The sequence below is a fragment of the Pteropus medius genome, unplaced genomic scaffold, assembly GCF_902729225.1.
Source record: "Pteropus medius unplaced genomic scaffold, Ma_sr-lr_union100, whole genome shotgun sequence".
Taxonomy (NCBI): domain Eukaryota; kingdom Metazoa; phylum Chordata; class Mammalia; order Chiroptera; family Pteropodidae; genus Pteropus; species Pteropus medius.
Genome location: NW_024352149.1, coordinates 4,208,860 through 4,224,552, shown reverse-complemented (window position 1 = coordinate 4,224,552; position 15,693 = coordinate 4,208,860). Strand labels below are relative to the sequence as shown.

Below are 15,693 nucleotides of genomic sequence, written 5' to 3'. Positions count from 1 at the left end.
AACAGGAAGAGGTTGGTGAAAGAGTACAAATGTTCAGCTATAAGGTATGAGGATCTAACGCAAACATAGTGACTATGGTCATATGTAATTGAAATTTGCTGAGAGCAAAACTTAAATATTCTCACAAAAACAAGATCAATATGAGAGGTGATAGACGTATTAATTATCTAGATGGTGATAATCTTTTCACAATGTATATATACATATATCACTTGCACACTTTAAATGTCTTACAATTTTGTCAGTTATATCTTAATAAAGCTGAAAAATTCATGAATTGATGATTCAAGATAAATGTATATTTTAAAAGGAAAACTATCATAGCAATGATAATTAGCATCATTCAAATGAGTGCCGATTGTCTTCGAAATAAAGAGAATCATAGACAACGAGTAAAGTACTGCAGTGCACTTTTCTACTTTTAGAACAAAGATTTGGGGGTTCGCTTCATCAAAACATTAAATCAATGTTTATTATAATATCATCAATTTTATATTTTAGTGTGTAGATTTGTTTGGGTTTTATAGTCTGTAGCCATAGGAATTTATACTATGCTTATGTAGATAACATTGTATTAATAGTATATTTGGGTAACATTAGAGTAGAAATAATGTATCAACACTTGGTGCCATATATTCTTTTTCTTTGAAGAGGGGTCCACTCATTACTTAAATTGGAGAGATGATGTAGTAGGACCATGAAAGAAATAAGGTATGAATAGATTATGTCCCCCACTTAGACGTGCATTGTAATCAATTCTGATTTGTGGGGGGCATTTGTTTTGTAAATGTTTCTTTGTGACTAGGGATGTTGAGTTGTAGCAAAAGTTCCTGTTTCATAATTCATCTTTGCCCATCACCAACTTGTAGAAAATAAGGTTTAAAGAAATCAGCTGGAGTGGCCTGCTTTCAACACCCGGAGCTTAGTGATGCAAGGCCACGTCAGCTCCTACCAAAGATTCCTCCTTACACTTGGGGTACACAAGTAAGGTAAGGAACTGCGGACTGAGAAGAACATCTGTCAGTGTCTCCAAGGTCTCCTCAACAGATCATCGTCCCAAAGGCCGGTATTCTCAAGAAAAGACTTTATAGATTGAACTTGTGAGTCTACCACTCAGATTTCAATCTGTTTTCACTATTACTTTTAGTATGTTCATCTTAAAAAACATATTCATCCTATGAAACATGTTTTTTTTTGTGGTGCCAATATTATATTTTTAAATTTTCTTTAGGGTCATGGAGGGATGCTGGCTGTGGTTCATGAACTCACAGAAATTATAAACCATATTCAAGGAAGGAAGTCCATCTGAAGAGTGTGTTAAAGGGAAAAGTAAGACGAATAAAGACATGGAGCTGCAGCAAGGGGATGAAATGGATGAAGAGGAGGAAAAAGAGAAGAAAATCAAATCTCAGCCCCAATGTAAGGCTTTTTGGAATAGAAATATAGTTTCTAAACAAATAGCACAAATTCATATGAATGTAAAACTGTTTAGCCTATTTGTGAAAATTATGCTATTGAGAACTAATTTAATTATTCAGATTCAAAACCAGTATTTAAAGGCTTACGACTAAATTATTATCTGTAAAAGGCACGGCTTATTTGTTACCTTTTGTTTATGCTTTTGTTTCACTTTTATGAGTTCTGCAGGACAGGGCCATGGTGCAAAAAGGGGTTTACCAGAAATGAGTATTGAGTAACAGTCTCATCTTAAAATAGTTTTGCAACTTGTTATGCAAAATCACAGTTGCAGAAAAATTGGTTTCCCTTAAGAGCTATTAAGCAGATCAAGTCTACTCTCTCTGGACTAGCTTTTTTTAGCCCATTCTCTTTCACAGAAAATATTCTATTTGTATGCATAAAGCAGCCAGTACATGCTAAACTCCAGACCTCTTACAAGTATGTCAAGTTATCAGAGGAAAGTTTTCACTTAATTGCACTTTATGTTAAAATAAGAATACAGCAATGTCATTTCAGGAATTATAGGCAAGAAAAAAATTAATACCAAAATAATACAATTTCCACCACTTTTTCTACCCCTCCTTGTGAACCATGCACAGGAAGATAAGCTTACTGAACAACAAAAATTTGCTTTTCTATGAGTTATCTGTTGCATTATTTTTTCTTTTAATAATATTTCTAAGCTTACTTAGATTTTGACATTGCTCTTTGAGTGTAGGTAACAGGATGAAAGAAATCATTTGCTTTATTTTTTGGTACTTTTGTGGTCTTTGATGATGTTCTTAGACTCTTCATTAGTGTTTAAGAACTTGGACTTTTGTGTCAGACACTAGGATTTGAATCCAGGGTCTTTTGCTTGCTGACGTTGGGACAGCAGCCAGGAGACTTAAATATGTGACGAGAAGTCAATGAAATAATATATGAAAACGTTAACACAGTGCTTGGCACATTGTAACCGAACAATAAGTACTGGTTATCTCTAACACTGGTGTTAGCATTCTGGAGTTATATTCTTTAATGATCCGATGTTTGCTAATAATTGTACATTTAAATCTTGAGTTTAAGGATCCTGTATCAGAGTGCCAACATAAAACCGATGGTGCATTCAGATTAGAATAATTCAAGAAAGGTTTATAGATAAGGTTTATACTACTATAAAGGTGTAAGCAGGGTGGGAACTGTAAGGGACATCCCCCTGGGCTGTCATACCCCGGGCCTGAGACGCCTGAGTAGGGAGACGAATCGGGAACCAGGAAGGAGAGGAATCATGTATAATGGGCCACCTTAGAGAACAGTGACCTTCTGTTGAGGGACACAGAGAGCCCTTCTGTTTGGAATAAATTCCCTGCCCTCATCCCCTGCTTCTGCTCTCCTGCTGGAGTGCCCTGTTGGCCAAGCCCAAGGGAAGCCAAAGCACACAGAAGCCTGTTAGAAAAATCCACTCAGATCAACCTCCTGGGGGTGAGAGCGGAATGGAGGGAGGTAGAAAGTCTATCTGACGGGGCAAACAGAAGATATCTGCACACGTGCTGACAGTATAAAAATCTAAAAACTTATTTTGTCTTGTTATTATAATCATTGGTGATAAGTGTCTATAAAACAGAGTTGAAGCTTTATAAACATGCACTTGACAAGATCCTGGTAGGAATTAAGTTTTAAGCTACTGTTGGAACAATGGGAGAAAGAAGCACAGCTTAAAATACATGTTTGGTAAAAAATGAAAAATCTTTTAAAACCGTATCAGTGCTCTATCTCGTTATGCCTGGGTGCCACTCTCTAAAAATGCTGTCTCAGTGCCTTGAGCTTCCCCAAGTTCAGCTCAGTGCCTACTTTGGTCATTTATTTACTCGTCATTCAACAAACATTTATTGATATTCCCCAATGTCCTAGGTATTGTGCCAGGGTTTGGGTAAAAAGTAGTAAGTGGAATAGACATCATCTCCACTGTAAATCTGAGAATATTTTTTAAAACTTATGATTTAGTAGATAAGTGTTTTTGAATAATGTAGAGAAGGATTTAAATAGTTTAGTAACTCTGTGTTCTTTTTTCTTCACATTACTCACTGCCTCTTAGATCACGTTTTTGTTTTTGTTTTTTTTTTTTTTCAAAATTAGCTGTTCTAAGTGATTTGACCTTTGTGGAATAAACAAATTTAAGTTTATGCAACAGGTGATTTTTCTTCTGTGTGGTTTCTTTCCTGCGGGCTTTTTCTCAGTTGCTGTTTTCTTGGTAGCTGCAGTCTTTCTTCCCGCCAAAGGCTTCTTCTGCTTCATAATTCCAGCAGCCTTCTTTCTTTTCTTCCTTACCGCAGGCTTCGTGCCTGGAACCCCTTCCCATCTTGGCTTCTGGCGCTGCTGCTGCTTTATCCACCTGGAGCTTGTGATTGTGGCCTGGTGAGGAATGGTGTTCCAGCACATGGTCTTTGCACATGAGTTTAGTTGTATCACGATTCTCAGGTTTTTCGGTGGATTCTTCTTCAAGGCTCCGTGATGAATTTTCTTGCATGGTGCTCAGATGGCTCTTGGGTCTCTGGGCTTTTCAAGATTCTGCTAAGGTCTGTATTGAGTGTCTTGTCCATGGGAAGGCCGTAGTTACTCTTGAAAGAGGCAGCTTTACGCCAAGTGCCGTATAGATCCTCCAAATGCAGAAAGCACTTTCAGTCCAAATGCAGAAATGGCCCACCAGGAGCAAGTTTCAAAATGTTGAGTTTGCTTACCTTATGCAGAGTAATTACAGGGATGTTTCTGAAGGCTTCGATGATGGCGTCATCCTCATTATAGATGATGCAAGGAACCCTGTGGTGGATACGGTGATACGGTAACAGTTTCTCATTTGGCCCTTGCCAGTTCTCATTCACTGAAAGGCATGGACCTTTCTGATATCATTCTAGGCCTTAAGTTTAAGTGGCAAAACAGCTTCTGTGGTCTTCTTATAGCCTTCAACTTTATCTTCAACCACCAAGGGAAGCTCAGAAACTTCCTCAATACGATGACCTTTAAACATGAGCAGTGCTGCTAAGGCCCAGGCAGCCAGGGCAGAGCAGAGGGCACATCGCTTCTGTGTTGTGTTAATCCTGCGATGCCAATGGCAGCAGGTTTTGGTTGGTGCAAATGTGAAGCCCCCGTGATACGTACTTCTAAAATTCTTTTTGCACAAGTTGGTGTGAACAAAGTTCACAATATCTGGTCGAATGGGAGCCTCGAACACAGCTGGCAAAGTGAAATTTTTGCCAGATGATTCCCCCTTTTCGAGGTATGCTGATGTCGGTGGAAGAAGTCTGTCTTCTTAAAGGTGATCATCAAGAGCAGCAGAACCACATAATCGCTGAAAGCATAAATACAACATTTAAATATAAAAATTTGAGAACTCAGAAAGCAGCCATTTATGTGCTAATGAGCCACAGGGTTTTTAGGTGGCATGTTTCCTCCCTCCTAAAAGAAGGCTCTTTGTCTCAAATTTGAAGCTGTCCAGTTGTGGAGAAGCTTATCTAAATATGATTTATGAGACAAAGCAGAAGTACTTACCAGTATCTAGAAAGTGCTGTCCAAATGGGACATTTCCATTATTGCAGACAGTAACCAAAGAACTGTCTGCAATAACGGAAATGTCCCATTCTGGACTGTCCATCTTGGACACTAATAACCACTAGTTTTTATGGTTATGGTGGCTGCTATGCTATGTCACTAATGAGACTGAGGAACTGCACTAAAATTGTGTCCAACTTCGAGTAATTTAAATCTAAGTAGCCACATGTGGCTACAGTAATAGTGTAGATCTAGAACAAGATGTGTGAGGTGGGGCTTGCAGAGTACAAGTTGATTCATTTAACCTCATTGCCCTTTTTGACAGGGTTAATAACAGCTACTCAATTCCTCATATAACAACATTATGTAGCCAGCAGGATGTCAAACACAGAGGAAATCAATGATAGGTTACATGAAAATAACAAGTGTTGGCAAAAAGATGGATAAATTGCTAGCATGAATATAAAATGGTCACCCACTGTGGAAACAGTATAATGACAAAATTACATGTAGAATTACAATATGATCCAGCAAATCCAAGTCTAGGCATATACCCTAGAGAAATAAAAACAGAGACTGAAAGAGGAGTATTATTCAGCCTTAAAAAGGAAGGAGATTCTGACACATGCTACAACATGGATGAACTATGAGGACATTATGCTGAGCGAAATAAGCCAGTAACAAAAACACAAACACTACATGATTCCACTTGTACGAGGTATCTAGAGTGGTCAAATTCATAAAGACAGAAAGCAGAATGGTGGTTGTCAGGGGCTGGAGAAAGGGAAGATGGAGAGCTAGTGTTTAATGGGTACAGAGCTATAAGTTAGGGAAGATGAAAAAGTTCTGGAAATGACGGTGATGTTTGCACAGCAACGCAAATGTACTTAATGCAACTGAACTGTACACTTTAAAATGGTTTCAATGGTAAATCTTATGTCGCATATATTTTATCACAATATAAAAAAGATATGTTAAACATACATCCTCGAGGAGTTTGCAAACTAGCATGGAAAAGAGAAATGCTCTTTGGTGATTACTGCCCTGTGTGCAGATATAAAATGATTATTTAGCTGAAGGCTATGGGAGTGTTGTTGCACCAGAGGGTGTGGCTAGGCTAGATGATCTTCCAACCCTGAGATTCAATGGGTTTATGAGCTCTTCACATCTGGATGGCAGTAGTATACAAGATAGTATATACAGGTGACAGCCTTTATGTGTCAGCCATGCCCATTTCCAACTGCTTGCCCTGCTTTATCTGGGCTTTACCCGAAATTCCTCATAAGTCCTCATGGCTCAAAAAATCCATACTGGAGGTGAGAGGCAACCTCTCCAGAAAAATGTATGAAACACAGAAGACCTACCTGGGAGTCTAGTTGAAGGTGGGCAGATCAATTGCACAGAACCCAGGTTGGTCTAGACCTTGTCATTATCAATATCTGCATCCATTCATAATGCAAGTCTCTAAGATTCCATTCTCTGATAACCAACTTTCATTTTTTCAACTGAATGTCTCTAACCCCTCAACTGCAGCAGTTTCTTGGTGCCCTGGAACCTCCAATCCATTGACCTAACACCTTTTACTTGGCCTCATCGCCATCATTCACATCCTCTCTTCTTTCCTTACTTGGTTTAGATGCCATGGTCTTTCATTATAATCATTCCGTTGCACAGACTCTAAATACCCTGTCGCTTTCTCCTCCAGCATATACACCTGGCAACTCCACGTTCTGGTTATATCTGCACCTCGGCCTAGTTTTACTTGCACCCACATAGGCAAAGGAAGCTGATAAGGACACAAAACTATATTGACTGGCTGCCCTTTTTATTCACGATCTCTGACTTCAAATGAACCCTTAGTACTACCCAACAATTCGGCTACCTTTTCAAAGTCCATTTAATCTCTCACTGTCCCCAGATGCTATTTCATACTTTCTCCTCTCTTCTCAATTTTCCTGTCTATTCCTCACTCTCAGTTGGTGACTTCGCTTCTTCACTGATAAGTCTCGTTCCTGCCTGCACATTCACCAGCATCTGTGCCCACACATTCTGCCTCCCTTCCTGTTAATGGAAGGAGTCTATCTTCTATTTACCCCAACGTTCCATTTGTGCATTGGATCCCATCCCTGCTCATCTACTCAAGAATATCACTCTAGCCATTATCTCTTTTCTCACCTTTTCTTTCCATCATCCCTTTTTCTTTCCCTTTGGGCTATTCTCATGACCATACAAACATATATACATCTTCTAATTAAAAAAAAGAAATCTCTCCTTTTACGATACATTTCCTTCCAGCTATGGCCCCATTATTCTATCTCTATTTACTCTCTTCTTATTTTCTCTGGACCCACTCCAAAGATCACCACACATCACCAATACTCTCCTTATGAGGTGTTCCATTGGCCTCTATCTGGCCAAGACCGTTGCTCAGTTTTCAGTACTAATTTTATCCCTTTTAGAAGCACTTGACAAAGTTGATCATTCTTGAAACCTTTTCATTTGCCTTCTGGAACACCATTCTTTGTTAATTTACCTCCTATCTCATTCTCCTTTCTTGATTCTTCATCTTCGTGATCTCTGAGCTTTTTTGAAGGGCCCCAGGACTAGGATTTCAGAAATCTGAATTCTATATGTATATTTATAGTTGAAGGTGGGCAGATCAATTGCAGAGAACCCAGGTTGGTCTAGACCTTGTCAACGAACCATGTATATGTGGAAGACTTCCAAATTGATGTCACCATCCCAGACTCATCTATCCAGCTGCCTTTTTGACAACTTGACAACTCCAAACTTACAATGTCTAAAACAGAACTTTTAATCACCATCAATCCTCCCTGCCCCTCCCTCACCCCCAAACTTGCTTCACAGGCAGTCTTCCTGATCTCAGCAGAAGGAACCTCTTTTCTTCTAGTTACTCCAAGTAAAAACTTTGACTTATCCTTGATTCCTTTTTCTCTCTCACACCCTACATCCCATGACTCAGAGTTGTCGGCCTCTCCCTGTGACCGCATCCAGAACCTGCCCACTGCTCACCAGCTCCACTGCTCTGTCTTTGCATCAGTCAGGGGTCTTTAGAGAAAAGAACCAATGACAGACATCACTATCTATCCATTGGTTGATAGATTTGGATAGAGACAGAGAGAGAGAGAGAGAGATTCATTATAAGGAATTGGCTCATGTGACTATGGAGGTTGAGAAGTCCTAAGATCTGTAGTTGTCAAGCTGGAGCCCCAGGAATGTTGGTGATCTAAGTTAGCCTGAGTCTGAAAGCCTGAGATGCAGGAGAGCAAATGGTGTAAGTTCCAGTTTGGAGGGAAATTGAAGGCAGGAGAAAACTGATGACGGAGATTAAAGACAGGCCGAGAGAAAAAATTCTCCCCTACCCTGTTTTTTGTTCTATTTAGGCTTTCGCCAGGTTGATGAGGCCCACCCATATCAGGCAGGGCAGTTTCCTTTACTCAGTCTACAGATCCAAATTTAATCTCATCAAGACACATCCAAAATAATGTTTACCAAATTACCAGAGCACCAGAGGAGAAAGTATGAAATAGCATCTGTGGTCTAGTCAAGTTGACACATAAAGTTAACCATCACAGCTTCCTAACTGGTTGGCCGGCTTCCATCCTTGTGCCCTACTCTATCCTCAACACAACAGTGGACTAAGAAACAAGACAAAAAAAACCCCACATGTCACTCCTCTGCTAAAAATTCTTTAATGTCTTCCCTTCTCGATCAAAGTAAAAATTTCAAGCTATCGTGACCACCAAGGCCCCACATATTCTGTTCCCGACCCCTCACCCTACCACCTGTCACTCTTCCCCCACTCATTCTGTTCCGCCCACACTGCTATTACTCTAAGAAGCCAAGCATGCTCTTACCTCGGAGCATTCATCTGCAGATCCCTCCAGCTTGAAAGAGCCTTAACTCCAATATCCACGTTGTTTCCTCCTCAGATGTTTTCTTATCTTAGATGCTTTTGCCATATACACACACACACATATATATATTAGTTTATTATAACCCCACCCATCCTTTTTATTTTGCTTTATTTTTAAAATAAACTTTTTGGGGGGAATGATCTTATATTTACATAAAAATTGCAAAGACAGTATAAACTCTGTTCCCATTTTCTCTATTATTACCATTTTACATTAGTATGGTGTATCATCACAACTCATGAACCAATTTGATACTTTAGTGCTAGTCTATACTAGATTTCCTTAGTTTTTACCTAATGGCATTCTTCTGTCCCAGGACCCCATCCAAAATACCACATTACATTTAATTGTCATTCTCATTAGGCTCCTGTAGGCTCTGGATGTTTTTCAGATTTCCTTTGTTTTTGATGATAGTGACAGCTTTGAGGAATTTTGGTCAGGTGTTTTGTAGACTGTCCCACTATTGAACTTTTTCTAATGTTTTTCTCAAGACTGGGGTTATCAGTTTGGGAGAGGAAGACCACAGAGGTTAAGTGTCATTTTCACCACATCATGTCAAATGCATACTATCAATATATTCATGACTGTTAATGTTGACCTCGATCACCTGGCTGAGGTAGTGTTTTTCAAGTGTCTCCCTTTAAAGTTACTCTTTCCCCCCATTCCATACTGTATTTTGGGGGAGAAAGTCACTATGAGCAGCCCATACTTAAGGAGTGGAAAGTTCTTCTCCTCTTTGAGGGTGGAGTACCCACATAAATTATTAGAAATTCTTCTGCAGGGGCGATTTATCTCTTCTACACCATTTATTTATTTATTCAACCATTTATTTATATCATTATGGACTCGTGGATTTCTTTACTTTGGGTGATAATCCAATACTACTTTATTTATTTCGGAGCTCAAATTGTTCCAGTTTTAACTATGGGGAGCTCTTCAGTTGGAGCCTGCGTTTCCTTGACATTCTCCATCAGTGTGGTGCTTTTATTCTTTTTTTGAACACTTCCTAACTTAAGCTTCAGCCTTATTTTGCAAGATACCATAAAATAAAGTTCACGCATAATACACACTTTATCTTTCCCCGCTGGAATGCCAGGTCCTCGAGGGCAGGGTCTTACGGTATTTTTGACCACGGTTGCATTCTCAGCACTTGGTGGACCCTTGACTGGTGTTGAATGAATGAATGAACCCTGCTAGCGTTAGGCCCAGCTGAGGGGAGTGAGTCCGGGTGGGTTCTGGGAAGGCAGTGCTCAGCCTCGGGGTGACCTCAGCCTCGGGCAGCCGCAGCTGCAGGGCCAGCCGCTGCCCTGGTCATCACGCCCACACTCAGACCCGCCTGCTAGAGTCCCCGCTGCGGGAAACTCACCCGGCGGCCAACGTCACCAGCGCAGCGGGGATTCCCGGGGAAAGTCCAGCGCCTCCGGGTGAGGGGCGCGAAACAGGGAGGTGGGGAGGAGGTTGTATCGTACCTGGGGGCAGCATCCACCCACCGCTTCCCAAGGTCAGTAGCGCACAGACACCTGACCCGGCGGGGACGCGCGTGAGGACGCGGCGCTGTCTGTCCGGGGCGGGGCCAGATCCCCAGCTGTGGGCGCTGCCGACGCCGAGGGGCTGGGCCGGCAGCGCGGAGCTGGGGTGGCGGCGGAGTTGCTGCCCGACGCGCGGGGAGTCGCGCCGCGGGCTTCCTTCCCACGACCGAGCGAGCGCAGCGCGGGACAGGCGCCCGCGCGCGGCAGGGCTTCTCGGTTCGCACGCTCCGGCTGGTTCCTGGTTCGTTTTTTCTCCTTGCGCCTCTTTTTCTCTCCCTAACTGCCCCAGAAGCGAGGACACGTCCCGCGTGGCTGTACGCGGAGAGCTGCAAGCAGAGGCGCCCTGGGGTGGGGGGCTGGCTGCTCCGGGACCGGAGGGATGCCTCCGGTGGGATTTCGTGTCTGGCATGTCAGGGAACACGGCATGGGGTCTCTCATATGGAGAGGAGTGGTTATGTTTATTTTTCTTTTTTCTTTCTTTCTTTCTTTCTTTCTTTCTTCTTCTTCTTTCTTTCTTCTTTCTTTCTTCTTTTTTTCTTTCTTTCTTTCTTTCTTTTTCTTTCTTTCTTTCTTTCTTTTTCTTTCTTTTCTTTTCTTTTCTTTTCTTTTCTTTTCTTTTCTTTTCCTTTTCTTTCTGTCTCCTGGTAGGCAAGGAACTGTACATTTAAGGCTTTTAAAATTATTTCAGAGATACCTGTTGATAGGATTCCCTGAAGTATACGCCGAAGACTACTTTTGCTTTAAGTCAAAAGGCTGGAATTTGGGGGGGGGGTGTGTTTTGTGTGTGTTTGTTTGTTTTTTTAATTAGTTGGGCATTACTTCGGTTTGACCACCTCTTCACTACCTATTAGGTTGCACTTTCTCAAAAATACCAGAATGGGTACTTCTTGACTTGGCAGTATGACTCAGGAGCCAGGAAATACGGAGACGTTGATACAGCCTTGAAACAGCTCCTTCCAAGCCCACATGAGACTCTTTTTAGAACGAAGACAGGAAAAAGTGGCAGCGCTTATGAGAACCATACTGTCAGCGAGAGGGAATTCTAGACTCCGCTGACACCAGCTGAGATCTGTATTATTACTTCCTGTGGTTCTCACGCACTTGTTTAAGCCGTTTGTCAGCAAAGGGAGGAGTTGTTATTTCCACACGAGTATCCAAAAATGAGTCACAGGGCTGCTCTCTTCATGGTGAGACTTTGTTAATGAACTTTTCAAAAGTGAGGTTTTGCTCTGGCTATTTAAAATAAGACTAATGCGAAATGGCTACACTGCTAAACTGGGGCAACTGGTATAGGAAGTAACAGTTCAAGTTTTCAGTTTCCTAAAGCACCTGATGGTACAACATGCTAGCTAGGGTTACTAGGCCGATGTCAGATAACCATTAAAATCACATGCTTTGCCCGAGAAAAAAATTTCATTATTCAATAACTGCTTTTTGTTCTTACTTTCACTGGTATGGTATGGTAGAAATATGTCATTTTCCAGAGTGATTGTGTGTCACGCCCTGAATCAGAATGTTTCAGTTGGTTTGTCTTTAGTAAATTAGTGCTTAAGCCACATGAAAATTAATGAAGAAGGTGGATATCAGTTGGAGCTGAGAAATGTAAATGTTTAAGCTGATAGGCCCCATTGCAGCTGGGCAGTAGTTCTTAGGAAGGAACTGTACATTATCTCCTCACAGAGACAGAGAAGGGCAACAGCATCTCTGTTGGAGCTGAGCTGAGCCAAGGTCAGTCCAGCATACAATTATCAGGCACCTTCTCTATGCCAGATTCCTCAGTGACCTGTTTGTCCAACCATGAATATGACAGGATCCTGCCCGCAAGGGTCCTAAAAACTGGTGTGGAAGACCGAAAATCTACTGGAAAATCCAGTAGGAGTTGAGCATTATTACAAATCTTTGCCCAGAGCAGGGCTTCTATCTCAATGTGACTGACATTCTGCAGATCTGGGATTTTGAATGAATTGTGTCGGCGTTGCTGGAAGAATGAGGAAGGTTTTGAGTTTAATCCTCTACTTGTCTTTGTAGGCAGCCTGTGCTTATGCAATAAGTGCTTCATTCAATAAGTGATGTAAAAAATATATGAATTAGGAAGGCAAGATTTTTTTAAGTTTATTGGAGTAACATTGGTTAATACAATTATGTAATTTTCAGGTGTACATTATCATTTGACATGTATATTGTATTGTGTGTTTACCACCCAAAGTCTAGTTTCCTTCAGCTACCATATATTTGATCCCCTTTACCCACTTCATCCTTCCCCTATCCCCCTATATTTGATCTCCTTTACCCTGTCTACCTCCCCCCCTCCTGCCCTACCCTCTGGTAACCACTAGTCTATAGTCCATGACCCTGAGTCTCTGTTTGTTTGTCCTGTTCATTTGTTACTTTTAGGTTTATAACCCACATATAAGTGATATCATGTGGTTTTCAATTTTTTCTGTCTGGTTTATTTCGCTTTGCATGATTATGACAACCATCCATGTTGTTGTAAATGGCAGTATTTCATCTCTTCTTATGGCTGAGTACTATTCTATTGTACATATGTACCACAGTTTCTTTAGCCAATCATCTATCGTAGTACACTTTGGTTGCTTCCATGTCCTGGCCACTGTGAATAATGCTGCTATGAACATCGGTGTGCAAATATCTTTTTGGATATGGTTTTCAAGTCTTTGGGGTAAAAACTCAGTAGAAGGATCGCTGGATCATGTGGTAGATCAATTCTTAGTTTTTTGAGGGACTTCCGTACTGTTTTCCATAGTGGCTGTACCAATATGCAGTGCCACCATTCTAACATTTGTTATTACGTGTTTTGTTGATTACAGCTATTCTAACAGGTGTGAGATGGTATATCATTATGGTTTTGTTTTTCATTTGCCTAATAGCTAGCAATGTTGAATATCTTTTCATACATTTGTTGGCCATTTGTATGTCCTCTAGGGAGACGTATCTGTTCAGGTCCATTGCCCATTTTTTGATTGGATCATTTGTTTTTTTGTTGTTATTGAGTTGTATGAGTTCTTTGTATATTTTGGATATTAGGCCCTTATCAGAGGCATTGCTTGCAGATATATTTTCCCATTCAATGGTTCTCTCTTTTCCTTGTTGACGATTTCTTTTGCTGAGCAGACGCTTTTTAGTTTGACGTAGTCCCAATCATTTATTTTAGCTTTTACTTCCCTTGCTTTTGAGGTCAAATTTACAAAATCCTCTTTAAGTCCAAAATCCTTGAGTTTAGTTCCTGTTTTCTTCTACGCATTTTATTGTTTTGGGTCTTATATTCTAGTCCTTAATCGATTTTGAGTTAATTTTGGTGTGTGGTGATAGACAACAGTCTAGTTTCATTCTTTTGTAGGTGGCTTTCCAGTTTTCCCAGCACCATTTATTAAAGAAGTTTTCCTTTCTCCACTGTATGTTTTTGGGGCTTTTGTCGGAAATTCTTTGCCCATATAAATATTGGTTTACTTCTGGATTCTCGATTCTGTTCCACTGGTCCGTGTGTCTGTTTTGCTGCCAGTACCATGCCGTTTTGATTCCTGTCTCTTTGTAGTATAATTTGAAGTCAGGCAGAGTGATGCCTCCAGCTTCGTTCTTTGTTCTCAGGATGGCTTTGGCAATTTGCGGTCTTTTGTGCTTCCATATAAATCTGATGATTTTTTTGTTCCATTTCTTTAAAAAATGCTGATGAGATTTTGATGGGGATTGCATTAAATCTGTATAATGCTTTAGGTAATATGGTCATTTTAACTATGTTGATTCTTCCAATCCAAGAACACAAAATATCTTTCCATTTCTTTGTATCTCCTTTGATTTCTTTAGGTCCTTCACTTGTTTCATTAAATTTATTCCTAGGTATTTTTTTCTTTTTGTTGTGATTGCAAAAGGAATTATTTTTTCCACTTTTTTTTCTGACACTTCATTATTAGACTATAAGAAAGTTAAGGACTTTTAAACATTGATTTTGTAGCCAGAGATTTTACTGTATTTGCTTATTATTTCTAGTAGTGTTCTTGTGAAGTCTTTAGGATTTTCTATATAGAGAATCATGTCATCCACAAATAGTGAGTTTGACTTCTTCATTTCCTATTTGGATGACTTTTATATCTTTCTCTTGTCTGATTGCACTCACTAGGACCTCCAATGTTATATTGAATAACTGGTGATAGTAGACAGCCTTGCCTTTTCCCTGATCTTAGAGGGAAGGTTTTTAGCTTTTCATCATTAAGTATAATGTTGGCTGAGGGTTTGTCATATATGGCCTTTATTATGTTAAGATATTTTAGGAAGGCATGATTTTTAAAGTTGTTTGAATTGACCATACTTCATGTTATTTAAAAATCATGTAAAAATAAACCCAACCTGTTATTACCCCTAGACAATCACAGGAACTTCTAGTTACTCATCTTTTAAAAAGTAGTGACTAATTAATAGCTTGTAACTTTATAGCACCATATTGAAGCAACTTTCTGATCATTTTTTTTTTATAGTTCAAATCAATCTTTTCTAACACATTATAGCTGTATGAGCCAAAATGAGTAGATCTACTGTGTCACAGTTTACTGTTGAGATTGAAATCTGCTGAGGGCTTTTGGACTTGATGCCAAAATATATTCAATTCCTTTACTTTCATAAGATATCCAACTAGTGAGGGAAACAGTGCAAAATCCGATACAACTTTACCTGAATTTCCATACTTCATTTCTCTCACGAGAGCCTCAAAGTTACTTTTCCTATGGGAAAGAAAAGATTGAGTGTGTTCATCATTGTGCTCCCTGAACTTGTCACAGGCTTTACTCATGATAATCGTTAGGAAGTATTTATTGGTTAGATAATTAACATTAGTGTAAGAAGAGGAGTTGTCAGGCAGATGGAGTGATAGGTGGCCCAGCAGCAGGATCAGCATCGTACAGTCAGGGAACCCCAGCCTGTTTAGTGTGGGTACAGGGCAAGGGCTGGGGAATGGGCTGGAGAGACAGGCTGGGCCAGATCACAAAGGCCTGTGTGCCCAGAAGGAGCGGTTAGTTTATCTTATACAGGACTTTAAGCAAGTGAATGATATTCTCAGCTATGTGTTTTAAAAAGACAATATAGAATCAAGATGGAGAATAGATGAGTTAAGATACACAAAAATAATAAAATACCTAGGGAGGCACAGAGGAGATTACTGTAATGTTAGAGAAATGAAAGAAGGCTTGAGTCAGGCAGTGATAGCGAGGAATAGAAAGGAGGGAGGGAGCTGA

General features: G+C 40.3%; 1 protein-coding gene across 5 annotated transcripts in view; it reads left to right on the top strand.

Annotated features, from left to right (window-relative positions):
* Window positions 1–985: 985 nt before the first annotated feature.
* The window catches only part of STX11 (syntaxin 11), a 44,144-nt gene continuing 29,436 nt past the window's right edge, over window positions 986–15,693 (top strand). Inside the window, exons 1-2 of one of the 5 annotated variants that reach the window (XM_039846984.1) lie at window positions 986–1,100; window positions 1,232–1,419. In XM_039846984.1, the coding sequence (XP_039702918.1) occupies window positions 1,347–1,419 (73 nt within the window). In that variant the 5' untranslated portion in view covers window positions 986–1,100; window positions 1,232–1,346. Of the gene's footprint in view, window positions 1,101–1,231; window positions 1,420–10,233; window positions 10,423–10,564; window positions 10,692–11,243; window positions 12,179–15,693 lie in introns of those variants that run through there. The other 4 variants (XM_039846986.1, XM_039846987.1, XM_039846985.1 and 1 more) reach the window with 4 other exon arrangements.